This window comes from Macaca fascicularis, chromosome 8 (genome assembly GCF_037993035.2).
Source record: "Macaca fascicularis isolate 582-1 chromosome 8, T2T-MFA8v1.1".
NCBI lineage: Eukaryota > Metazoa > Chordata > Mammalia > Primates > Cercopithecidae > Macaca > Macaca fascicularis.
This window is the reverse complement of record NC_088382.1, coordinates 83,347,263-83,374,826: the sequence shown is the minus strand read 5'-3', so window position 1 is coordinate 83,374,826 and position 27,564 is coordinate 83,347,263. Positions and strand designations below refer to the sequence as shown.

The window sequence follows — 27,564 nt, the reverse complement described above, 5'->3', positions numbered from 1 at the left end:
TGAAACAGACATTATTCACCTTTTAATAGAAACTGCAGTTGCCTCTACAGTATGACAAAGATACTTGATTGCCAGTATTTCTCATTTCTTTGTTACTACACCAAGTAAAGCCATTGAGTTAATACTATAACGTGTTTTTATTTTAATTAAGTGTAATAACAGTGTTCTTCATTTTATTTATAGCTCCAAAAGGAATTCTTCATTTGTCTCCTGATGTTTATCAAGAGATGGAAGCCAGCCGCCACAAAGTAATCTCTGGCACTACTCTGGGCTATTTGTCACCCAAAGATATGAACCAACCTTCAAGCTCTTTCTTCAGTATATCTCCCACATCGAATAGTTCAGCTACAATTGCCAGGGAACTCCTTATGAACGGAACATCTTCTACAGCTGAAGCCATAGGTTTAAAAGGAAGTTCTCCTACTCCCCCTTGTTCTCCAGTACAACCTTCAAAACAACTGGAATATTTAGCAAGGATTCAAGGCTTTCAGGTATGAATTAAAAGCAAAAACAAAAAAAACAGAACAATTCATTAGCCTCAGATCCTTCATCTCTATCCATCACAAGGCTCATTCTTGCCTGCTAGTATGGCCTACATGCCACTTACATTTTAAGTTATTTAGGAACACAAAGGACAGACAAAAAAAGAGCCGTATGCACATGCCTCATTTTCTCTTATTTTTGATCTGTCTAGTAATTCTTTTGCTGCCTGTCTCTTCGCCATTTTCCTTCTTCTTTTTCTTTTTCTTTTTCTTTTTTAAGCATTTTTCATACTCTTCACTGTCTTCCACTTGGTCTTGATTAGGTGCATCTATCTCTTCACTCTGTCTTCCACAAACAAAAATTCTGCCTTCAGACATTTGGTGTTAGTATTTCACCCTCAGTTCTCCCTTTTTTTACATAAGGATTGAATTTCTTTTTATGATGATTTTACCTTTATTGTAGTTTTGAATTTTGCATTCTGTTGCTAGTATTGATTCAGGTACACCATTAAGATACAACATTCTAGAAGTCTGTTACCTTAGGAGTTAATTAAACATGATATTTGAAGAATAATGAAATGCTTTATAGTTGTTTGAGGCATAACAATGTGTATTTGTTTTACTGGATCATGTTTTGAACTGACTAGGGAGGGTAGCATCTGCCTCAGATGGTACCAACAATTCTGTTTCACTGGGTAGTCTAAAACTAGCTTATAGTTTAACTTAACTTGTGTATGTGACTTTAGGGATGGAAACTTGTTTTCCCCTATTTATTCTTTGTTTCCTTTTGGAAAAAACCCCACAAAAATCAGCACTCCTTTATGGATACATCGGAACTTTTAAAAGAATTGTTAACTCTAGGAAAGGGAAATATCTGTCTTGATTTCTTAGTTGCCTTGAAAATCATGTACTGAACTGTAACCGCTAACTTGACTGGATGAACTACAGCTTGTGTGTAGAGAGAGTATTGCTTTCTCAGATTTCACTGTTTTCATCTCCTTTTCCATCTTAGTCTTTATTCCTTAAGACCAAAAACTGTAATATCCTTTAGAAATGCTCTAGAAGATCTGTATTGTGTAGAATGATCATGTATTTATAAAAATCTTACAAGTCTAGATTATAAAATGAAAAAGAAGGTCATGTGTTTTGGGGGGTATTTTGCATGTTTGGATTTTTTTTTCCCTTCACCGAACCCTTCTGATTCTTTCAAATTATTGCCAGGTAGTTGTTAGTGTTTTTAATTGGACTCTTAATATGAACTTAAAGAAGCTGTTACCAGTTATTGGCTCTGTCATCTGAAATTTTAACCACTTAATTTAAAGTTATAATTTTAGAATTTGTTTTTGTTGTTTTACCTTGAGAAATACAATAAATCACTGTTAAAAAAGATCTCGATTTATATAAAGTACTGGAAAAAAGCTAAGTAATTTTTAGTTCTGTCTATAATCTGCATAGGATGAATTAGAAATAAATTGTGATGAAAAGAAATTCACTGCTTATTTATGAATCTAGTCATTTAGAAATGTCTGAGAGTAACACTGCATTCTTATAGAAACAAAGCACAAATTGCATTCAAGCTCTGAATTGATTTTTTGCTTGGAGCTATTGTTACAGTAGATGTAATTTTGCTACCGGAACATCTTAATTTTTTAAATTTGTTTTTATTTCTAAGCTCTTGGCAATGAGAGTAATTATAATTTTAACATATCTTCACTATAGTCAACACGTAGAGTCTGCTTCCCTCATTATTGCATTGCTTAAGCCTTTTTAAAAAGCTTATGCTGACAAAATACACTCTTTTTTTGTGGACACGTTATACGTTTCCAAATCTGTGTATTGTGATTTTTACATACTAATGAATATAAACAGGTGATTTTAAAATATTACTGTGCTTCCTTGGTTGAATGAGCTGGTGTTGATGTAAAATACTGTGTCACTGATGGACCACTACCTGCAGCTAAGCAGTGAGCAGAATCTCTGGGAAATGGCTTAGTCCGGCCACATGCGTAGCCCTTCTTCATAATGTCGCAGCAGAAGGTTCTTTGTGGTTACCCTCTCAGGTATATTTACCTGGTAGAAAAACATGTGGATTGTTTCTGTTACTTAAATGTTTTAATTGGACTGCAGATTAGAAATTGTAGGACCAGCTTGTTACAGATTATGTGCTATTCTGTTACTTTTATTTCGGAAACTTAAACACAATAAATTGTTTTTCTGTGTTTCTAGGTTAGAACTTTTTTATTTTATTGCAAACTGAACAGATATTATTGCTTATTGAATATTGTGTAAACCCTTCTTTGGCTGTCCTTGCCCATTCCAATTTGATTTAAGCCTACTAGAGTCATTGTATGTGACAGCTATATTGTATTACAAAGTAAAAATATGTGAGTGTATTGAAAACAAAGTTGTTTTAACTTTTAATTTTGTTTCATCACCCAGTCTTTAATTTGAATTTATAAATTACAGAAAGCTACTTTGATCAACTGAATGTAGGTATCCAAGCTCAAATTCTTTTAAACCTACAAAATAGGTAAAATTATTATACAATTAAAGTTATTAATAAAACTGACTTAAGAGAGCAGAATGTGACTGAACACTTGCACATTCTCAGCAGTTCTTTTATTCTTGTTTGGTCTCACCTAAAGTTTTTATCGTATTTTAGAATCAAACCTTTTGGATCTCTGTCAGAAATGAATGTTTATTTCTTTCAAATATTATCAAGTATTAATACATTTTGTTTATATTCTTTTAAATGTTTTATTCAATAGTTCTGTGAACTTCAGACTTTGTTGTTCAGCCTAATCGTATGCTTCTGTAACTTCTACACATTTTATAAGAACTCATTCAAAATTGTAGTCCTACATAGTGTTTCAGGGTTCCCTATTGTGTACTCTTTTATTACAATGGCAAAATGTTTCAAAATCATTCAGCTTTTTAAAAAAACTTACTATGCAAAAGACACTCTTGAAATGCTGTGCATTTGAACTGAAGTGAAAGAATTTGTTTCATGTTGTACTTTGCATTATTCTACGTTTTCACATCTTTAATATGCTTTTCTATGCTAATTAGATATAAGTGGTTTCTTTGTTTAAACTAGTCATTAAAAATTAGGTTGAAAATGAAAGTGGATTATTTTAGTAAATCATCCCTTCTAGATGGATTTCATTTCAGTTTGCTATTCTTTGCCTCTTCTGTGAGCATCATCCACTGAAACAGTGTTGTTTGTGAAACCTTCCGAGTATAGTATAACAAACTAGGTTTTTTTCCTCACATAAATAATATAAAGAAACACTTAGTTGGTGTTTTAGTTAAACTATAATTAGTTTATTATCCAAAATCAAGGAGTGTTTTATGGAGGGGCATTTCATTATTGTATTATAATCATGCCGTTTCCAGCAAGATGAGACTGTCCAGTTAAATTAAAATTTTCCTTTTCAAATATAATTCATGGTTAATACATTTCAACTGATATGCCTCCTTTTGTGGAGTTCAATATGATAATAGCAGGTTTTTGTAGCCACAGGCTTCTTTTAATTATTTATTTTTTAACAATATGACTTTAGTTTAGATTACATTGGGATGGGGCTGGTGGAAGTCAAGGGTGGTGGCTGGTCTCCCTGAGAATCTGAGAATCAACCTTTCTCCTATTTATTCTTATCTCTCCTATACCTCATGTTTTCCAATCGGTATAGTTATCATCAAGGTGGCTATTTGCAGCAGCTTTTTTTTTTTTTAGAATAAGGTATTCATTTTTGTTAAGAGATCAATACAAGTACAACTTTGTAAATTTCTCTTAGGATAATATGGAGAAAGAAATAATGCATGTACATACACACCCACACTTAGGAATATAGTTGTCTCTTGGTATCTACAGGAAGGATTGGTTCTAGGACCCCCAAAGATACCAAAGTTCATGGACGGTCAAGTCCCTTATATAAAATGTTGTAGTATTTACATATAAACTACACACATCCTCCCTTATACTTTAAATCATGTCTAGATGCCTTATAATACCTAATATAATGTAAATGCTATATAAATAATTGTTATACTGTATTGCTTTTTTGTGTTATTTTTAAATTCTTTTTTAATATTTTTGATATTTGGATGCATAGCCCATGGATATGGAGGGCCCAACTGTGTGTTTTCCCTCATTTTAAATTTGTCATTGAAACATAACTTACTGTGTTGCCTCTGAGACCAAATGTTCATGTAGGCTATTAAACAAATGTATAAAAGCGTAAGAAATTACTTACACTACAATGAGCAAAACACATTTCTAGATTTGGTCAGCAGATGCTGCTCTGATTTGCCATTAAAATCTTTAAAATTCTTAGAAAGCTCTCTTAAATTTGACCTCTACTACCTTCCAAGGACCCTGGAGAGATCTAAGTATGTGTTAGAAGTCTCCTGAAGGCTTGGTCTTCCTTTAGTGACATTAACACTCAGGTTTGTTCTTCCAGTGGGCAGCCCCAGTTTATGCAAAGCGACCTGTTTTATCTGGAATCTTTAGACTTTGATACGCAGGCCAAAGTCCAAGGGATATGCAAACATAACACACACCTGAACTTCCATAAAAACCAGCAGAATTGTAGATCAACTCATTTTACTGAAATTTTAAACCCTGTAAAAAAAAAAATACTACTTTTGAAGAAGGAAATCTGGTGCATATAAAAACCACAATGAGTAACAGTAATACAGGTAAGAATCAAGCAGGCCTTGAGCAAAACAGTCCATTATTACTGCATAAACTATTCGGGTCTAACCACCCACCCTATATCGCTGTGATACTCATTTGGAGACTTTATGCACCAGTGCATACGTAGTAAGACACACAAGATACTTAAACAAAATATAAGTAATATACAAACACAGTAAGAGCTGTTCCAACCGAAGAAACTTTAATATAGATCTGAAATGAGCCATCATGGTGCAGAAAAAGATGATTATCATTTTGTGTCCTTCCCAAGTAGAACTGATAACCTTTTCTGTTTGTATCAGAAGAGATTTCAACTCAACATGAAACTTCTACTACTTGGAATTATTTGAAAAATAAGTATTTGAAGGAAGAAATTATTTTTCATATAAAGATGTATTACATTTCCTTTTGCTAGAAAAGATTGGCAATGATGTGATTTTTCATTTAATGACATATAATTAATTATAGTACTCTTCAGGTGGATGGCAGCTATATACCTATACTCATTCCAAGTCATGTTGAAGTGACTCCAGCATTTCCCTTTCTCCAGAATCCAGCTATATCTAAGGAGATTTTTTATTTTCCCACAAATGACAGTGGCTGAAATTTCATATGTATTGTTCTTTTCTCACCCAAGGCAACTCTTAAGAAAGAACAGTATGTGGAATGCTGCATGTAAAAGATTTTATATACTCAAAAAAATTGCTCTGACATAATAGGGGCCTGCATTTAGGGGATATATGGATAAACTAGGGAGGAAACTGACAGTTATTGATGGACTCACATATCAGATAGTGAAGTAGGCATTACATATATTATTTCAGAATACCTGGTATGTTTTTGCCTACAAATCTTTATTTTATTTTGAAAAAAGCTATTGTGTAATGTTTGAAGACTAGTCCCTGTAAGTAGGACTAATGTGTGGTGGTGGCCCATAGTCTTCTGGATATTGGTTTGTTTTTGTCATAGATTTCATTAATAAATTTATTTCTGCCCTCAACTATATATACAACTGAGTAAGCCATTTAAGAATTCTGACTCCTTGACTGGGCATGGTGGCTCATGCCTGTAATTCCAGTACTTTGGGAGGCCAAGGCAGGCAGATCACTTGAGGTCAGGAGTTTGAGACCAACCTGGCCAACATGGTGAAACTCTGTCTCTACCAAAAAAAAAAAAAAACTAGCCAGGCATGATGGCAGGTGCCTGTAATTCGAGCTACTGGGAGACTGAGGCAGGAGAAGTGCTTGAACCAGGGAGGTGGAGGTGCAAAGCCAAGACCCCGCCACTGCACTCCAGCCGGGATGACAGAGCAAGACCCTGTTTCAAAAAAATAAATAGGGCTGGGTGTGGTGGCCTACACCTGTAATCCCAGCACTTTGGGAGGCCAAGGCGGGCGGATCACGAGGTCAGGAGATCGAAACCATCCTGGCTAACACAGTGAAACCCCGTCTCTACTAAAAATACAAAAAATTAGCCAGGCGTGATGGCGGGTGCCTGTAGTCCCAGCTACTTGGGAGGCTGAGGCAGCAGAATGGCGTGAACCTGGGAAGCGGAGCTTGCAGTGAGCCAAGATCGCACCACTGCACTCCAGCCTGGGCGGCAGTGCGAGACTCCATCTCAAAAAAAATATATAATATTAATAATAATAAATAAAAATTAAAAGAATTCTGACTCCTTTGAGATGAAAGGGACTTTAGATTTTATTCTAATATAAAATTTTATATGTAAACACATTTGGGAGTACATACGTAAAATATCATATTAGTAATGTAGTTTACTTGTTTTTACTTGATTTTAAACCCTGACAGATTTTAGGTTCTAGAAAGTTCTGCCATCTTAACATAGTCACATCAAAAAGCAGATATAACTATCAAAGAAAACAGATATTTGAAAAACTTTCAAATTTTTTTTTATCTGTAGCATTATCTCTTTTTTTAAAAAAAGCATAAGAAAAGAACAGGCCGGATGAGGTGGCTCACACCTGTAGTACAGCCTGGGCAACAGACAGAGCAAGACTGTGTCCCAAAATAAAGTCTAGAATCAAGTCCTAAAATGGAACATTTGAACCATTGCTGGAAAACAGTGCTAGGTTTACAGTTTGAAAAACTCTTACTAAGGGAAAGATAGGTGGTAGATAGTATATTGTGAAGAGGTTTTCATAATTTCAGCATGTATATGAAGAATTAGATGGATATGAAGTTAATCTGCCCATGGAATGCCATCCCATTGAACACTGGAATTGATTCAGCTGAAGCACAGGACATGGAACATTTATTTACTCACTAAGGGCCTACAAATGCTGGGTAGCATGCTAAACATTGGACATGGGGAGTTATGGTCAAGTTGGAGACTGATAGGCAAATAAAATCAATATGCGGAAGAAGATAACCCACGGCCACAAATTAATCCTATCTCCTGGGATCAGTGCTCAAACATTACACAATGGTCTGATAAAAATAATTAAATGTTTGTAGCATGGTGCAAGAAATTATGTATGTAATGCCTACCCCACATAATAAATGACATAGTAAGTATAACCTGATAACTGTTAACTCGAAGTGTGGTTAGTGATATCAAGAATTGTGAGTGGAGATGAACAGTTCTGACTGAAGGAATTAGGGAAGAGTTCATAGCAGAGGGAATATTTAAAATATGTTTTAAAGAATACTTCAAATTTTAAGGTGGATAAGAAAAGGAATTATAGGCAGAAGCATCAAAGCACTGAAGACATAAAAGGGCATGGTGTTTTAGAAAATAATTTAAAGTGGAAGCGGCTAGTGAGGAGGCTGAAAAAAATGTGTGTGTATTGTTGGGAGTTCGAACTTTTTTAGCCATTAGACAAATACCACTGACTTATCTTTAAAAGAGATTTCACATGATTGGTTTACAGAAAGATAATTCTGTCAGCAGTGTAAAAGATGAACTAGACAAGAAAGAGACAGACTTGATAATAGACCAATTAGACTGGTTTTTAATGAATCCAGGAAAGAAACAGTAAAGATTGAGTTAAGACAAAGCTGTTGGGCGTGGAGGAGTGGATCTAGGGTATAGTTGTCTAAGGCTCAATTGAGAAAATTAAATGATCTCTTGTGCTGATTTCAGAGAGGATGCTTTCACTAGCCTGGTTAGGGTGGAAGCTAGATTTACATAAGTTGAAAACTAAGTAGAGACCATTTGAGGAGTAAGTGAGATAGTTTGAGTGTGAGATGTTTTAGGGAAAGTTTTATTTTTAGTATGGATGAGATGAGTAAACCTAGAGGAACTTAACATGTTCCATTTTAAACGTGGAATTTGAGTTGCTTGTGGGATATTCACATGGATTTGTCCAGTAGGCAGTTGAAATCAGTCCGGTGATCAGTACGAGAACATAGTACACTCAGATTTGAGAGTCGTCAGTGTATAGATATAACTGAAGCCACAGAAACAGATAATATTGCTCAGGGAGAATGGATAAAGGCCTACAAGAGATTCCAGATGCATACTAACATGTAAGGGATTAATTCATTCATGAATTCAACCAGTATATATTGAGCACCTGCTGTGGACCAGGTATGCAACTTGGCACTGAGTATATAGCATGAAATTGATAGCCAGGGTTTCTGCTCTCAGTGAGCTCATCAGAGTGGTAGTGTGGAAGAGGGAAGGGTTTGGTATAGGTGCAAGGGCAGATAAACACATCTGAACACGTACAATAAATTCAAATGGTGTTAAGCTCCTAATGTAACAGTTGCTTGGAAATTAGTTAATTGTGAGGTTAATTATGATTATGCAAAATATGAACCATGACTTAGTGTCTTCAGTTGTGTCAGAGATAACTACAGTTAAGTGTTTTAATCAACCTTATTGATGTATAATTTACATGTGATAAAACACACCCATATTGTACAGTTTGATGAGTTTTGAAAAATGTATACAGTCACCAAAATATATACTACCACCATAATCAAGATGGGACTCTTCATTGCAAAAGATTTGCCTCCGCCTCTTTGCCGCCAATTTTCCTCACCTCCAGACAACCACATAATCCTTTATGGCACTAAAAATTAGTTTTGCCTTTTCACTGATTTCATATAGGTAGAATTATATAGTATTCACAGTTTTGTGTCTGGCATCTTTCACTCAGTATATTTTGAAATTCGTGCATGTTCCATGTTGCTAAGAATTAGTTTATTATATGTATATATACCACAGATTGTTTCAGTTTACCTGTTGATGGACATTTGGATTGTTTTCACTTTGGGGCCATTATGAATAAAGCTGTTTATGAACATTCATTTACAAGATTTTGTGCAGACATGTTTCCTGTTCTCTTGGGAAAATACCTTAGAGTGAATTGCTGGATCACATGGTAAGTGTACATACAATGTTATAAGAAACTTTCAGATTCTGTTTTAATGTGTTACATACATTACATTCCTACCAGCAATGTATGAGGGTTGTACACATTAATATGGTCAGTCTTATTTTATTGAGAGTATAATGGTGTCTCATTGATATTTTAGTTTCTATTTCACTGATGACAAATGATATGAGCTTCATTTCATGTGCTTATTGGTCATTTGTATATCTTTGCCAGGTGTCCACATCTTTTACTCAGTTTCTAATTGGGATTTCCCCCCATAATTATTGATTTACAAGAGTTCTTTATATCCTGGCCATAAGTCATTTGCATTACAAATATTATCTCCCTCCCTATGACTTGTCTTTTTGTTATCTTAATGTGATCCTTTGAAAAACAGAGGTTTTTCAATTTCAATGAAGTAAAATTTTCAATTTTCTCCCCTAAGGTTTATGCCTTGTTGGTCTCATCTGAGGAATCTTTTGACTACCCCTGAGATCACAAATATTTTTTATCTTAACTTTTCTTACGGACATTTAATGCTTTTAGCTTTTATGTTTAATGCTAAGACCCACTTAAAGTTAATTTTTAATGTATGGTATGGGGTAAGAGTTGAAATTTATTTTTTTTTTCATAGGACAGCCAGTTGTTACAGGACCATGTATGTCATGTGTTGTGTTTTGTCTAGGCTTAAGCAAGGAATCTCTCCTCTTAATACTTAAAAGCATTAAGATACTTTGTATATCTTTGTTTTTCACCAATTTGATTATGGTACATGTAGGAGTGTTTTTAATCTAGTTTGGGATTCATTTAGCTTCTTAGAACTGTAAAATAATGGTGTGTTTTTTATTAACCATTTTTGGAATGTTTTGGACCACTGTTTTTTCCAAAAAAGTTTTCTGCCTTTTCTCCTTTCCTTTTAAAACTCCAGTTGCACATATGTTAAATCTCCTGTTATTTTCCCACAGGCCTCAAAGGCTCCATTTATTTTTCTTTAGTCTTTTGGATTATTGTGAAAAATTTCACAACAAATCTGACATTTCCATTCAGTTGTTTTTTATAGTTCCTGTTCTCTGTTGAGATTCCATATTTGTATAGATACTGAGATTATATTTTTCTTTAATTCTTTGAACATCTATATCATACCTGCTTTGAAGTTTTTTGTCAACTAAATCCAACAGCTGGACCCGTTAGGAGTCAATTTCTGATGACTGCCTTATTCATGAGTGTGGTTTACCTTTCTCCCGATTTTTGCATATCTTTAGTTTCTGTTTGAAAAATGGACATTGTGGATAACGTGTTACAACTCTGGATCATCATTTCTTCCCCAGATTAATACTTTTATTTTGGTTTTGGTTTTTGGTTAAGTTGCTTAGGCTAAAACTGCAAGCCTTATCTTCCCCATGGTGGTATCCCTCAGCCAATATACTCTACTCAGTATTTCTACCTTATAACTGCAGCATTTTCTCTTGCGGTCTCCTCTGTGCCTGCATCATATAGTGAAAGCTAATTTTTTGGTCTGAGTTTATGCTCATATTTTGGGGCCCACTTTCTTTGCCTTTTTTACGTTCTGGCATTTCCTCCTCTAAATTTCTAGCTGATCTGCCAGCCACACAGCCACTGATATTACAGGCCTATAAAGCTTTAGCATTCAATCATTTGAGCTGCATTCAGATTAGGGACTGCACTCTTTTCAAAAAGTAGCAGACTTTCAAATCTCAACCAGTTCTCACTGGTTTCTGCCTACTTTTACATTGGGCCTTCCAAGATCTCCCTTGTGCATGTGAAGTTTAGCAGTCAGCTGGAATTGGGGTAAAAGATTCAGATTTAAAGTTGTGCCACTTCTGCAGCTTTCTCCTAGGATTTCTTCCCAAAATATCTAGTTCATTTGCCAACCCTAAACTCTTTCTCTGCATCCCCCAGCGGGTAAGACTATAGTTTTCCACCAGTAGAACTATAAGAAGCACAAGATGAAAACAAAACCAAAAAGTCATAAACTCATAATTCTTACTGCATACATTTTGATCTTTCAAGGGAAATCTCTGCCCTGGTATCTGCCTGATTTTGGTAACATTCTAGTGTCTTCAAATATTTTTTTATTTTGTCTACACTTTGATATCTGCAAAATACTTTGTCTTGTGAATTCATTCTTCTGTTGTCAGAAGCTGGAATTCTACCAATTCTTTTAAAATATTCATTGAATTGACTAATTAATTACTAACTGGTAAACTTGACATCTGTTCAAATAAAATAATTCAAAATATGGGAAAATCTCTAAATATAAGATATTCATTACACAATTGATTATATAAAAACACATTGGATTGAACAAAAGAAATTTATTCTCTCACAGTTGTGGCGGCCAGAAGTCTGAAATCAAAGTGTCGGCAGGGTTGGTTCCTTCTAGAGGCTCTGAGGAAGAATCTGTTCTGTGCCTCTTCTCTAGCTTTTTGTGGCTGCTGGCAATTCTTGGTTTTCCTTGGCTTGTAGATTCATCATTCCAGTTTCTGCCTCCATCTTCACATGACCTTCTTCTTTGCTGTCTCTTATAAAGGGACTTGTTATTAGATTTGGAGTCTACCCGAAATTCAGAATGATCTATTCCCAGATCTTTAATTACATCTGTAAATACTTTATTTTCAAAAAAGGTCACATTCAAAGGTACTAGGGCTACGCACTTGGACATATCTTTTAGGGTACACTGTTCATCTCACTGTATATCTTTTTTCCTTTATATATTTATTATTTTAATAAAATTTGGGGAAATTTTGGCCATTTTTTCCCCCCAAATGATTTGTCTCCTTTTTTCTCTTTTTCCTTCTGGAACTTCATTTACATGCATTTTAGATATTGTCCCACAGATTCCTTGAGGCGTTATTCATTTTTTTCCTCTTAGTTTCAGATTGTACAATTTTTTTTCTTCCTTTTTTTTTTTTCGGTGGAGTCTCACTCTGTCGCCCAGGGCTAGAGTGCGGTGGTGCAATCTCAGCCCACTGCAACCTCTGCCTCCCAGGTTCAAGCAATTATCCTGCCTCAGCCTCCTGAGTAGCTGGGACCACAGGCACTCACCATAACGCCTGGCTAATTTTTGTATCTTTAGTAGAGATGGAGTTTCACCATATTGGTCAGGCTGGTCTCAAACTCCTCACCTCAAGAGATCCGCCTGCCTTGGCCTCCCAAAGTGCTGGCATTAGAAGCATGAGCCACCACACCTGGCCCAGATTGTACAATTTCTAATGACCTATAAGTTCAGTTGACTCCTATCTCCTTAATCCAGTAAATTTTTTTTTTTTTTACTTTGTGTAATTATATTTTTCATTTCTAGAATTTCTATATGGTCCTTTTCATTAGTTTCTGTTTCTCTGCAGAGATTTTCTATCCATTCATTCATTGCAGATATATTTTCCTATACATGCTCAAATATAGTTAGCATAGGTGCATTAAACACCATTTTTTATCCCCCCAGTTTCAACATCAGAGATGTATTGAGTTTGGTGTCTATTGATTGTCTTTTCTGCTGAGTATAAATCACCTTTTTCTGTTTATTCTATGTCAAGTAATGTTGGATTGCATCCTGACATTTGTGAATGATACATTATAGAGACTTTGGATTCTGTTTCCAGTCCTCTGAATAGTTTTGAGTTTTATTTTCCGAAGCACTTAATCTCGCTGGACTCAAATCCAAACTTTTTTCTTCTTGGACTTTCTTTTCCCTTAGTTTCTGGGGCAGTAGTCTCTCCTGACTCTCCATCAAATTCTGTGTCAAATGCTGCACAGAAAAACCTAATAGAGTTGGTATTTATGTGGTTACTGTTCCCTATTAGGGTGGCTTTAGTGCAAACTTTTTGCAGTGAAGTGAATGATAGAGGAGAAGGTTGAGGTAGTGGTAGAAATGCTTTCCTAGAGTAAAAATAGGACTATCTAAAAAAGGATCTGTCATAGGTAGTGGTATTTGCTACCAATTTGGATTTGTAGTTTAAGCACCAACTTATTTCTTCTTATCTTTTGCAAATCAAGTAGCTTGTATTGATGTTTCTTGGTTTAAGTTTCTTGGTCCCCATTACGGTGATTCTCATGCATAGGCCTATGTTGTTATTTTTTTTCCTCTAAAACTCTGACTTAAGGAGAAAGCTTTTACTCCTCTTTTTCATGAAGCTTTCAATATTACAAGTTTCCAGGCCTTTATACTAGAAATGTTTTCTGCACCCTTTTTTCCTCTCCATATCAGAGGTAGACAGTACTACATTGCCCCACTGACTTTGTTTTTCTAATTAAGAGAAAATTTAGTACCCCCAGATTCCCTTCTTTCATTGTTTGAAGACTCTTTAAATATAAAATTCTGGTATGTAAAGAAAAACTTAAGTTTATTATCTATTCTTAATAGGCTCTTGGCTACCTTCAAGTCTCCTTAATTCATAGCACTAATGATTTTATTTCATATTGTAAATGGCCCTTAAAAAGGGATTTTAAACTTTCAGAAAAGTAAAAAAGTAGTACTGACTTTATTGTTATGGGTTATATTACCATAGTATAATTATCACTACCTGGAAATTTAAAACGATATAATACTCTTAACTAATGTACAGATTTTATTCAAATTTTGCCAGTTTTTCTACTAATGTCCTTTTTCTGGTCCAGAATCCAGTCTAGGATCCACATTGCATTTAGTCGTCAAGTCTCTCAAGTCTCTTCCAATCAAGTATCAGTTCTTCAGTCTTTCATAATCTTAACCCTTTTGAAGAAAATCGATTACCTGTTTTGTAAAATGTTCTTGAATTTGAGTTTTCCTGATGTTTTCAAATGATTAGATTGAGGTTGTGCATTTTTGGTGAGACTATCTCAGAAGCTATACTGTGCCTATCTCGTGCTCTTTATGTGACTCTTTATAATGTATTTCCTCTACATGCTTTTAGAACCACATTAGACAGTGCTAATTATATTTGCTTCAAATGTCAAATATAATTTAGAAACCTCAAAAAGAGAAGGGAAGCCTGTTGTGTTTACCAATATTTATACTCTTTTTCGTGTTTATTCTTCCTGCTTTTATAATTTCCTTTCTGTTTCATTAACTTAATTTTAGCCATTGTTTCAGGGTAGGTATGCTGGTGACAGACTATTTCCTTGTATTTGAGAATGTTTTGGGTTTTCCTTTCTTCCTCAAGGATATTTTTTCTGGATATAAAAGTCTGGGCTGACAGTTCTTTCAGCACTTGGAAAACGTTATGCCTGTTCCTTCTGGCATCCGTGGTTTCTGTTGAGAAACTACTGTCATTCTTTTACTTCTGTAGGTCAGGAGTTGTTTCTCTCTCTCTTCTTTCAAGATTTTTCTTAGCCTTTAATTTTCAGAAGCTTGATTGTGTGTTGATTTGTTTGTTTTTATCCTGTTGGGGCTTACCCAGCTTCTTAAAGGTGTAGGTTTATCTTTTACCAAAACTGGGTAATTTTTAAGCCATTATTTTTTTGAATTTTTTTCAGTCCCACTTATCTCTTCTCCTTCTGGGACCCTGATGACACAAGTTATTAGATTGTTATGATCTCACAGACCCTTGAAGCACTATTTGTTTTTTTCTCAGTCTGTTTTTCTCTGTTTTTCCGATTGGGGAGCTTATATTTTTCTATCTTCAAGTTCAGTGATACTTTCTTCTGTTCTTTCCATTTTGCTATGAAGCCCATCTACTAAGTTACCCTGTATTTCTTTCGTGAGACTATTTTTAAAAATCTGTTTCAAAAGTGTGTGTGTAATTGCTTATTGAAACATTTTTATGATGGCTACTTTAAAATACTTGTCAGATAAGTCTATCATCTGTGACATCTTGTTGGCATCTGAGGATTGCCTTTTCTCATCAAGTTGAGATTATTCTGGTTCTTGGTATAAGGGTGATTTTCTACTGAATTTTGGACATTTTGAGTACTATGCTCCTAACATTTCTGTTTCAGTAAGCCGCCTCTGACATTGTACCAGTTAGGGAATAGGGGTGCTGCCTTTTTTCTGGAAGTTCACATTTTCCACCTAGCCTCTGTTGACATCTTCTTGGGAGGAGGCATATTGTTATAGCTGGGTGGTGGTAAAAGTCCTGACCTTCCACCATGCCTGTACTGACACCGCCCTGGCAAGGAGGAGTAGGACGCCCCATCATCACCAGGTACAGGTGACTGTCCAGGGATCCAAACAGGGATGAAAATTCTGACTCCCCATTTGGCCTTCTCTGTCACAAGTTTAGCAAGGAAATTGGGTCACCTCATTACAGTCTGGTGAGGGGGAAAGTGTAGACTTCCAAATTGCCTTTTGCTGTTAGGGATGGAGGTGGATCTGCCATTTTTTCCGTGGTGTTTGCCTGGAGTAGGGCAGTTATTGCCTAAAAGATTTATATCTTGTTATATTATTATTTTTCTGGTCCTTTGGTTAGAAAGAGCAGACTTTCTTAGGACTGTTTTTTCCTGCCTATACCCATTGGCATTCTTAAGTTGCTGGCTTTTCTAGTACCCAGCCCAGGGTTTGTAAAGCAAAAAGAAAACTCAGGAATTCACCACTGTATTATTCCTTGGGTCCCAAAGACCTTAGTCAGTCTTCCACCTTCTCTCCACATTTCACAATCCCCTTATGTTAATTTTATGTATAAGGTCCAGAGCTTTTTGTAGTTAAGCAGGAAAAATAAGGAAAAGTTAATCTATTTCATCCTGTCTGGATGTGGAAATCATAAATGGTCTGTCATAAATGTAACTGTATTTTCAATTCAAATATATATCATACATTTTGAAAATCTGTAATTCCTGAGTAGAAAGCACCATGTTAAAATATTTTTGTAAAAAAAATTAAATGCCATTATGAATTAAGCCAGTATATAATAAGATTTGTAAGGTCTTGTGTTTGATATCTATTTTTTGAAGTGATATTCAATACAACAGAATTCTAATACATTAGAAATAGTAGAGTTTGCCCCATAGAGAAAAGAGTTTGTATTGGTTTGATGGTATACTGACTACCTGTGTAACCATGATTTTCCTTTAATGTTGAAAAGAATTTTTCTTATTAAAAGGTTAATTCTTTACAAAGCCCTTTACCATTTAATGTGGCTTCTTTTACATACGTAAATGAATGTATATGGATATGTCAAAACATGAGTGCACACTGCCAGAGAGGGAAGTTCCTTTTCTGGTAGACATGAAACTGTTAAAAAATCACTTAGTGTTTTCTTTTGATGGAAATGTAAAACTAAAATAATTGTTTGTATATGTGTGTGTAAGTGTAATTTATGTTCTAATTAGCTGTCTCCCTAGACCTTCACTGGCATAGTTAATGGAAGCTAAAAAGCAAAGAGCAGGCCGGGTGCGGTGGCTCACACCTGTAATCCCAGCACTTTGGGAGGCCGAGGCAGGCAGATCACGAGGTCAGGAGATTGAGACCATCCTGGCTAACACAGTGAAACCCCATCTCTACTAAAAATACAAAAAAATTAGCTGGGCGTGCACCTGTAGTCCCAGCTACTCGGGAGGCTGAGGCAGGAGAATGGCATGAACCCGGGAGGCTGTGCTTGCAGTGAGCCGAGATTGCCCCACTGTGCTCCAGCCTGGGCAACAGAGCCAGACTCCATCTCAAAAAAAAAAAAAAAAAAAAAAGCAAAAAGCAAATGTTTAGGATTTTTGTCATGTACATGCTTGTCACTTACTTAAGAATGTTATTATCCCCCTAAACAATGCTGACATCACATCTGTTGCATTTGTTAGATAATTTTTATCCATGGCTTACATAAAAAAATAAATTTTTATACTTTACTGCCAGATTTTGATTATCAAATATAAGCATGTAATTTTCAAAGCTTAGCTAAAACATAGGATTTTTAAAAGAGTGAAAAGATAATTCCAAGTTGTGTCTCAGTCTGTGTAATATGATTTCATTCATTTATTTATCCTTGTCCTTTTAGAGGCATTAATGTGACAAGCATGTTGCATTTAGAGTGAAACAGATTATGCATCAACTAAAACACTGGTACACGACCAAGCATGTTAAATGTATGTTCACATTTTTGTTACAAAGAAGTGGATATGGTGTTTGTTATTTATGGAAAGGATTGGGAAAAAAACTGAAGAGACAGTAACAGATATTATTCTCATTAGTATTACTCTCAATAATTATATATCTTATCATTTATGTTATTACATTATGAGTGGATGTGTTATAATAAGACTATGATATTTATTAATGCTAATCATGAGCTAGCTACAGTTCTATATACTTTTCGTGGATAAATTAATTTTGTTTACTTATACATTAATTAGTTATAAATAGAACTAACAATGTAGATTTATACTGTTGACTATAGTTAAATAAATACAATAATTTACATGTCATCAAGTGATCTAAAAAAGTAGTAAAGAACGTTTTGAAACCAACTTAATCTACTTATTTAGTTCAATATTTATGAAAGAAAGCTGCTTTGCGCCTTGCTAAGAACATGCTATTTTGTCTTAATAAAGATTTAGGTCCTTTGTACAACTGGGGTGCAGACGCTGCAAGAATCAAGCATATTTTGAGTCTCCTAAGATTTAGTGTTAAACTGTCACTCTTCAGCTCTTTGCTGCCTGTACTCTTCTGTGCAAGGCCTCTGTGCAGTACCTACAGTGGAATTGCTACCTACTGCTGTGAAGTCAACTCCACAGTTAATGAATCTGAGGTGTACTCATCAAATATATGTTTTCTTAACACAGTGATTGTGCTGTGTATCACATACCTTAATGATCTAACAAGGAACTTTCTTTAAACATAGGTCTTTTTTATACCCTCCTCATTTTTGTTCCATAGGGGGTGGCCATTAAAAACATCTGACAGATAAGCAGTTAACCCAGTTCCCTGCTGAGATTAGTAAAATATTTAGTAGTCATGCAACATCAAGAACTTTTAGCTCTGCAGGAAATAGTTTGACTCAACTTCTTTTCAGAGCTGGTGGTAGGAAATTTAAATTTTTATTTGGATGGTCCCTCATATTTTCAAAACAGCATGAAAAAATTTCACACACCTAGCATTTTATGTAATTTAAAACCATTCATTCATTCATTCATTCAAATAGAAACAGGGTCTCCTCTCTCTCTGTTGCCCACACTGGTCTCAAACTCCTGGCCTCAAACAGTTCTCGTACCTTGACCTCGTAAAGTGCTGAGATTACAGGTGTGAACCACAGTGCCTTGTCTGTTTTCTTAAATTCTATGAATATTTGAAGTGATTCTATGAATACTTCCTGATTTTCTCTTCAGAAAAAAGGAAGTCTTTAGACTGGCAAAGTCAATATCAGAATCCTAAAGTATAATATCTCATCTGGGTTTAGAAGAGTACATATCAAACTAGGAAATGTATACCATCTCAAGTATAGTGTCTCATCTGGGTTTATGAGATTACAAATCAAACTAGGCAACTTATCTTAAAAATTATAGATTTGCAAATTTCAAAGAAAGCCATCTTATTTAATTGATATATTGAAATTTACAACTCACCTTTCAGTGGAATAGTTTTTGTAAATTCATGAGAAAGAAACAAAGTATCAATTTATAGTAGTTGATAGTGTTATAAATCCAGAAGAAGCTCTACATCATTATAAAAATCAAGATTGCTTGCTCACATTTTAGAGTACCAAAGGCAGCAAAACGATATAATTTATAAATAATAAATCTTAAACTGTTGATAAACCAAACTCTGAAGTATTTTTAAAGAGGTCTATTCTAAGCCAATGAGTGACCATAGCCCAAGGAACAGTCTCAAGAGGTCCTGAGAAGGTGTGCCCTAGGCATTGTAGTTACATTTTAGGGAGACAGGAATTGTAGGTAAAATCAAATCAATACATGGAAGGTGCATATTGGTTCATCCTAAGGAGGCAGAATATCTTGAAGCTGTGGAAGGGGCTGGGTGGGGAGTGAAGGAGTTGGGTGGCTTACAGGTCATAGGTAGATTCAAAGATTTTCTGATTGGCAATTGGTTGAAAGTGTTAAGCTTTGTCTAAAGACTCAAAGTCAGTTTAGAAATAAATGCTTAAGATAAAAGGAATGGTTGTGGAGGTCAAGGTTCTTGTTATGTAGATGAAGCCTCATAGGTAACAGCCTTCAGAGAGAATAGATGGTAAATGTCTCTTTTCAGACCTTAAAGTTGTCAGACTCTCATTTTTTAAATTTTTTATATTTTTGAGACGGGGTCTCGCTCTGTCACCCAGGCTGGAGTACGGTGGTGCAGTTATGGATCACTGCAGCCTCAAACTCCTGGGCACACCACCCCTGGCTAATTCTTTTTGTAGAGATGGGGTCTCCCTGTGTTGCCCAGGTTGGTCTGAAACTCCTGGGCTCAAGGGATCCTCCTCTGTTGGCCTTCGAAAGCACCGGGATTACAGGTGTGAGCCACCGTGCTCAGCCCAGACTCTCATTTCATCTCTTAGACCCAGGAAAGACCTAAAAAGGGGGGGGCTTGGCCACATTAATGGAGTTTCTCTACAGGCGCAAGTTCCTCCCACAAGAGACTGCTTTGCAGGGCCATTTCAAGGTATGTCATATAAATATATATTGGGGTAAAATATTTTAATTTCCTTCAGGGCCTGCTATCTGTCATATGATGCTATACCAGAGTCAGGTTGGAACTTAGAACCATATTGCCACAAATAACATGTTTCATCAGTCTTATGATCTCTATTTCAATGTTAATGTTGGTTAGTTATGCCTAAAATGACTGTGATATCCAACCTCCCTTTCTGTCATGGCTGGGAATTCAGTTTTTCACGTTTCTCTGAGGTCCCCTTGACTCAGAGGGGGTCTATTAAGTTGGTTGCCGGGGCCTTAGGATTTTATTATTGGTTTAAAAAACACAGGGTGATGACTCTTTTGTAATTTTCTATAATTACCTTTATTCACCTTTCATAAAAATCAAGGTCCTATGACATTGTGCATTGGAATTTTTAGGGCCACGTTTGTAGAAATGCACTGCTTTGTTCTAGCAGAAAGAGTTTACCCAGTCAGTTCTGAATTGTGTGTTACAGACACAATGAATGGAATTTTGTTGCCCTAATTATTTTAATATAGTGTTCTAAGATTCCTAGTTCCTGCAAATGCTTTGAATCATAAGAGGCATTTTTAGACTTAGAAGAGTGAATTTCAAAATGTCATTCACATATTTTTTTAAATTCACAGTTTCATGAACACTGATATTTTTATTTCCAGGAAGAAAATATATACCTGAAGAAAGCCATATTTAACTTGTCTTTATGAGTCATTGGTTGAGTATGTAAAATATGACTCTTTCTTAAGGCCTTTTATCAGCATATTATTACGTTTAATTTGAAATTGGGTCTTCAAGCAAGAGTTTCATGTTTTTTCCTACATATTTTTATCTGGTTTCCTGAGCAGTCTCAATGCAGTAGGGATGTAACACAGAATGATTTTCTATTTCTCCAGTCACCCCCTTCCTCTGTGCCCTGCCACATCTCCCATTCATGTTCCTTTGTGATATCTTTGGCAAATTCCATAGTTTTCTGGCTAGCTTTTAGTTTTTAAAAATCGAATGCATCAGTGTCAAACTCCAAGTTCATATCCTTCCCTTGCAAGCCATTCATTTTGGCTCCAGAGACTTAGAGGAGGGAGAGTGTACATTGATCTCTTTCACTCCTCCTGTCACTCCAGCATCTGTGTTTGTGGTTGGTGGGGTGGGAGCTTAACCTGGCTCGGAGACATCTTCCTGCACACTTTACCTCTATTACTGCTCTGGAGGATTGGAGGGTGACTAGGGTAGAGGAAGCTGCTACTCATCCTGGTTTCATCCACTCCTGGTGGCCTCCATTGTGCTTTTCCATGTACATCATGTCCATGTCTTTTGAGTCAGTGGCCTCCTCTGGCCCTGGGGTAAAGCCACGTTTCCTTTGGGCTTTACCAGTGGTCTGTGCTCTGCCCCTCTGTTGGTGAGTGTTACTTTGGCTGGCCTGAGTAGCCCCTTGGCTTCTGCTGGGATTCTCTCCTGCTGTTCAAGGTCCATGGGGGTAGGAAGTGATCATATCTTCCTTTATCTTTTTGTTTTTTCAGGTACACTACCTACCTAGGACTCCTTCAGTAAGCTCTCAGATACCTCCAAGCCCAATTTCTATATTTTCATATGCTTCTAAACTGCCAGGGATATACAGCAAACTCAGTCAAATTTTCTATTCAAAAGGGGCCTACAGTTTTGGTTCTCAGCAAGCCTCCCACCAGGGAGTGAAATATCAGCCTCCCCTTCTTGCAGGTATTCCCACTCTCTATCAGCTATTCTCTTAGAGCTACCCACTCGCTGGAAATACTGTATTTCTCATCAGGCTGACAATCCAGATGATTCCTTCCTGATGCACCCCCCCCCATCCTTTGTTCCTTTGTGTGTTCTTTGTGATTGGATCAGTTGTACTGACTTTTACAAGAGGGGTTGGGGAAAAGCCTAGCCCTAAATATTGGCAGCTCTCTAGAGCTTCTTTTGGTTTTGACCATGGGTCTTGGTGTCAATTCTGGGCCAATAGGAAAAAATCTCACTGAGATTAGGTTATTTTGTGAGTGATAAAAAGCCCAGTGGCTTAAACAATACAGCAGTTATTTTTTTTGTCACTTAAAGGTCCATAAGCTTGCAGGCTACAGCTGGCATGATGGTTCTGTTCCATGAAGTCCTCATGGACCCAGGTCCCTTCCAATTCACTACTCTCATCTAGGTTTTGGCCTTTGTCCTCATGGTCAAGATGATAATACCTATACTCCAAACAGCAGGTTGGCAAAACGGATAAAAAAGAGCAAAAGGCACGCACTTGAAACCTCTTTTAAAAGTTTTCAGGAAGCTGCCGCGTAATTCCTTCTTTTACAGTCTACTTAGTTATATCGCCAGTTGCAAGGGAACCTGGAAACTATGGTCTTTATTCTTTGCTTCCAAGTGCCTGGCTAAGAATTACTGTGGAAGAATTTTGGAGGACAACTAGCAATCTCTGTCACATCATTGGGTGCTGTGACATCTTTGGAGCTGTGTGCTAACTTGCACCTTTACATTTATCTTTCATATATGAGTTATATATGTAAACACACTCATATTGAATGTCTGTAGGACACAGTGTTTTATTAGGTACTTGCAGGCTTCACAGTGAATTGTATACAGTTGGGAGAAAAGTTATATCTCTCAATAATGGTATCTGAGTCACTGATGGAAATGAAGTTTAAAGTTTATTTTTTTGACTGCGATTGTCCTATTTTTGTCCTTTCTAATTTTCATTTCTCTAGGAGAAAGAATAGAGCTGCAGTAAGTCAGCTGACATAGAAGTGTGTTTACTGTCACTGTATATTTAGGAGATTGTCATGTCTTTCATACAGACTTTCAGTTGGTGTCGAAGGGGTACTTAATATTTTATTAAATTTTAAAAGAGCATGTTTTATAATAGCACTATATCAGACATAATAGTTTAACCGTACCATAAATGATTGTGAACTGTTGCTATTATAGTGTCAGCATTTATTGGCTTTTACATAAACCTGTTACGTGATAAGTTTCATTTTTCCCCTTCATACCTAGTTGCTGCATAGTAAACAACACTTCCACATTCTTGAACTCGTATACATCGACTGAGCTTTTAATTTGCTCAGGAAGTGTAAGATGGTGAATTAGAACGGTTGTCAAACCTTTTTCCCCAAGGTTAACTTGGTAAAAATATTTTTTATAACAAAATCTTTATAGTACTTTGGGAATAAGGCTTTTATGTTGACTTGATTTGAGCTCTAAACTACTTTTATAGATTCCCAGGAGGAAGTTTCCCTACCTCCAGGAAAAATGATGGCCGTTCTTAACAGCCCTAGTGGTTTAAAAAACTTGAATTATTAAGCCATTAGACTGGGCTCATATTGTAATTTTCAGTCAGATCCATATTATACATGATAAAATAAACGTAGGCCATATTCTGCAATAAAAATATATGGACATTATGCAGCAATTAGAATAAAACGCAAGACAAGGAAATAACTCAGGTATAGAATAAAAACCAAGACAAGGAACTAACTCAGGTATGTGTTTTAATTTTCTTCCTCACAAATTCAAGATTTTCACTTAAGCCTTTATCCTAAATCTATACACATTTAACAAATTGAGCAAGTTATAGCTAATAAAACCAATTTTCTCTCTAATAAATAGGAACCCCATTTTATTCTATAGGCATATTTTCATTAATTTTATTACAAAAGCGATGCTCTTTTTACTTTATTAGCTTACAATTTTAAAAACCTGGAAGTTTTTGACAGTAGATAAATGGAAGGATGGAAATTTTCTTAATGGGAAGATGGACTCAAACTCTTCCCCCTTCCCCATGTACCCTACCTCTGATGTGGAGTGTCTTACATGTGGCTTTAATAAAGGTTAGTTGTATTTAACTAAATGAAAGATAATATTGTGACCACTTTATTTTGGTCTGCACATTACAAATCATTTCAGTTTAATTCAATTTGATTGTAATGTCACAATTTCAAACAGAACATGATATACTGATATATATTCAACAGTGGTTTTGTAGGGACTATACTGTAGAAATAGAAGAGTGTCAATACCAATTATGTGGCAGTCATATACGCATGCAGTCAAAGAGGAGAGAAAATTCAGGTTGACAAAGTTACATTAGAATCAGATGAACTTTGACTTCAGCTTATGCTTGAGCCCTTTGTGGATCATGTATTTTAAAAAGCTGGACTTGAAAGATAGGTGTAGCATTTAGTTGTGAATTTTTCTACTAGCTATAATGTAAAAGCACTTTGCATAGCATTTCCTAAACTCCCTTAAATCCTCAAAAAGACTTAAGATGGGATTAATAGATTCAATTCAAATCCTAGATATTAGAGGGGTTCAGTAAGGTTTTAGATATTTAAAGTGTGTTCTGTGTAAATTACTTGAATTTTCCTGAAATCTAGACCCTTTGCAAAAGGACCTATTGCATCTTGTCCCTTCTGAAAATGGTGTTCAGTGGATTGCGTGTGTTCTGTTATAGGTTCACTACTGTGATAGACAAAGTGGCAAAGAGTGTGTGACCTGTCTGACATTAGCCCCTGTGCAGATGACTTTCCATGCTATTGGAAGCTCCATTGAAGCCAGCCATGATCAGGTATAATATGCCACTGCCATTTTGCTGTGTTATGGCCCAGCTTGGAAATGGAAGGCCATCAAAATGGAAGCTATGTGCACACACGCAGCTTTGCTTTCCTTAATACGTTATCCGGTAGCATCGTCTGCTAGACTTGAAAAATCAAAATTGATTGTGTTGGGAAATTGATATCATAGGAGATTTAAATTATTTTAGACTTCTTGTTTGCAGTTCATTATTATTTTAAATATAGAACTATTTTATAAGAAAGAAATAGTTGCCCCACAGGTTATTTTTATCTTTAATAGTTATATATGAGAGGAAGGGTCAACAAAACAATATAGATAACAGTGGAGTCTCACTGTAATACACTCATTTGGTTCTGTTAAAAAGAGTGTTGTATTATAGAATTACAGAATGTACAGTGATACGTCACTTAATGACAAGGATATGTTGTGAGAAATGCATCATGGGGTGATTTTGTTATTGTGCAAGCATCACAGAATGGACTTACACAAACCTAAATACTAGAGCCTACCACACACCTAGGCTATGTGGTAGAGCCTCCTGCTCCCAGGCTACAAACGTGTACAGCTTGTTACTGTGTTGAATACCATAGGTAATTGTAATGCAATGGTATCTGTGTATTTAAACATAGAAAGGGTACAGTAAAAATATGGTATTGTAACCTTCTGAGAGCACAATTATATTTGTGGTCTGTTATTGACCAAAACATCATCATGCAGCACATGACTGCACATAGAACAACTGTGTAAACTTTCAGAGCCATCAACGTAGTCCCATAACTTGGGATATTATTGAAATGAAGTTCCAGTGTTGTTTTTACTTTTGAAGGTTTATTTCTGAAATAAGGCTAAAAATCTGAAAAGTGTATTGTTTCTTGATAAACAAATTCCTTTTATTGTTTAGATAGCAGCTTGAGAATACATCCTGTTTACAAAAGAATACATATTTTTCGTTAAAATAATCACTTTAGACTAAACTAATGTTCTAAATCATAGGATTTCTGGCTTGGAGTCAGAGTAAATAGACATACATAGTTTGCTGTATGACTAACCAGTTATGCTTTCTAAATTAACCATTCATGTACAGAACAACTATAATCCAGCTTTATATCCATTTTTCAGTAAATTTGAGGACTTACTAATAGTCTTACCTAACTAATCTTCTTTTCTTCTATCTCAGTAGTACCTCTTTCTTGGAAAGAATAAATAGGCTATCTTCTCAGACTCATGATTTATCATTGTCCAACTCAAACAAGATCTTGGAAAACATTCTTAAGGACACACCTTTCTAGTTCACAATGTCTCTGACATTGTTTGTTTCCAGTCATTATTCATTCATTGGTGGGGAAGTATTGTGATATTTAGGGAAGATCAAATAATTGATGGTCAGAAAAATCAGAGTTTTAGGAATGAACCATAGTCTAGGTTTGCTGCAGCTACCTGGATGGATTCTGTTACTTCCTTGCAACTGTTTCCTGGTTATGTTAAATGAAGGAGTTGGGTTAGATGACTTACAAGATCCATTCCAGTGCTGTTATGATTCTATAGCTGATCTTCCTGGTCCAGGTTGAATGAGCCCAACCAAAAATAAACAATTGTAGCATATTAATGTGGAAAGCAGCTTAGAGACCACTCCAGTGCCTCTGAGGGTTTTACTTTGACATACGCCCTAGCTGTAGAAGAGAGTGCAGTAGGAACCTGAGGGGCATGGCCTAAATTAGCTTACAGCAGAGTATTACATTCCCTTGTATAAACTATAAATTGTAAGCTAGGTGCTAAGGATACATGAGGAGAATGTCAGAAATGGTTCTTGCTCTCAGTCTAGCAACTTCACTTTTGTAAATACTGGGCGAGTACAGTGTAACTAACTTTATATCTATCTATGTATCCACTCATGGTAGAGGCAAATGTCAAAAGCAGCATGGGATACCTGTCTTGGAAAGGATTCTTCTAAGACTGAGCAAAGAAATGAAAGAGCGCATCAGTAACCCACACCTCTGAAAAGAGCAACCCACTGTTCACACAGGTGGCATGTTGTTGTAACACTGGAGTGAGAGTGCAGACTGGGATCAAATGCAGTTTTGCCTTGAACTAGCTCTGAAACCTTGTTTCTTCACCTCTTGGGGATTTGGCTTCTTCATATGTAAGATAATGAGGCTAATTCGGGCTTGTGCCAAGTGCCTATGCCAAGGTACTCAAAGTTCAGGGCTACTGTTCACCCATATGACACCTTTACAAATTAGAAAAATAGTACCTCTTCCTCAAGGCATTTTACTGCCATCTGACAGAAATATTTGTAATAAATCACAATAACTGCAGTGTGAATGCACCCCATTGAGGTGTGCAGTGTACACCTGCACGATTGTACATAGACTCACTACATCTAACTGAATGTCAGTTGCACTCAGTGATAAGACATTTTTATATTAAAGCAAATACAACTATTTTATAGATGACAAATTTGCATGAAATTTTAAGATAGAAACTTTCAGGAAATGTGTTGATGATGGTCAAATTGGTAGATGAATAAATGACTGAAATAAATGACTGACAGGAATAATCATCCTGTACATCAAACACTATTGTAGTGGCCTAGGAGGTGGAAAGTAGGTGGTGTGATCACTGCTCCTCTCTTGTTCTTGGATAATTGGGCTCCCTGGAGAAAGTAGACACAAACCCCCACTTCATACCCTCTGGCTTTTCTGCATTATGTTGCCATTACCCTCTCCCCAACCTGAGGGTCTGTCTAAGGAAAACGCACTCCTTCACCATAGCAGCATCAGCTTGATCTCATAAGGTGGAAAACTTGGACCACTAAATGCTTTTTCACCCATTAATTTGTAAATGCTAGTAAACAGGGAAACATTTTAAAGCAAGAAAAATCATAATCATTTTTTTAAAAGTTTCTAATCATAATCCATTTGGCCCAATG

At 36.0% G+C, this 27,564-nt stretch overlaps 1 protein-coding gene across 50 annotated transcripts in view; it reads left to right on the top strand.

Annotated features, from left to right (window-relative positions):
• The window catches only part of STAU2 (staufen double-stranded RNA binding protein 2), a 332,499-nt gene that overhangs the window by 200,789 nt on the left and 104,146 nt on the right, over positions 1-27,564 (top strand). For 32 of the 50 annotated variants that reach the window (XM_073998994.1, XM_073998997.1, XM_073998992.1 and 29 more), the window contains 2 exons: positions 184-491; positions 24,514-24,627. In XM_073998994.1, the coding sequence (XP_073855095.1) occupies positions 184-491; positions 24,514-24,627 (422 nt within the window). Of the gene's footprint in view, positions 1-183; positions 1,971-24,513; positions 24,628-27,564 lie in introns of those variants that run through there. The other 18 variants (XM_073999008.1, XM_073999016.1, XM_073999011.1 and 15 more) reach the window with 2 other exon arrangements.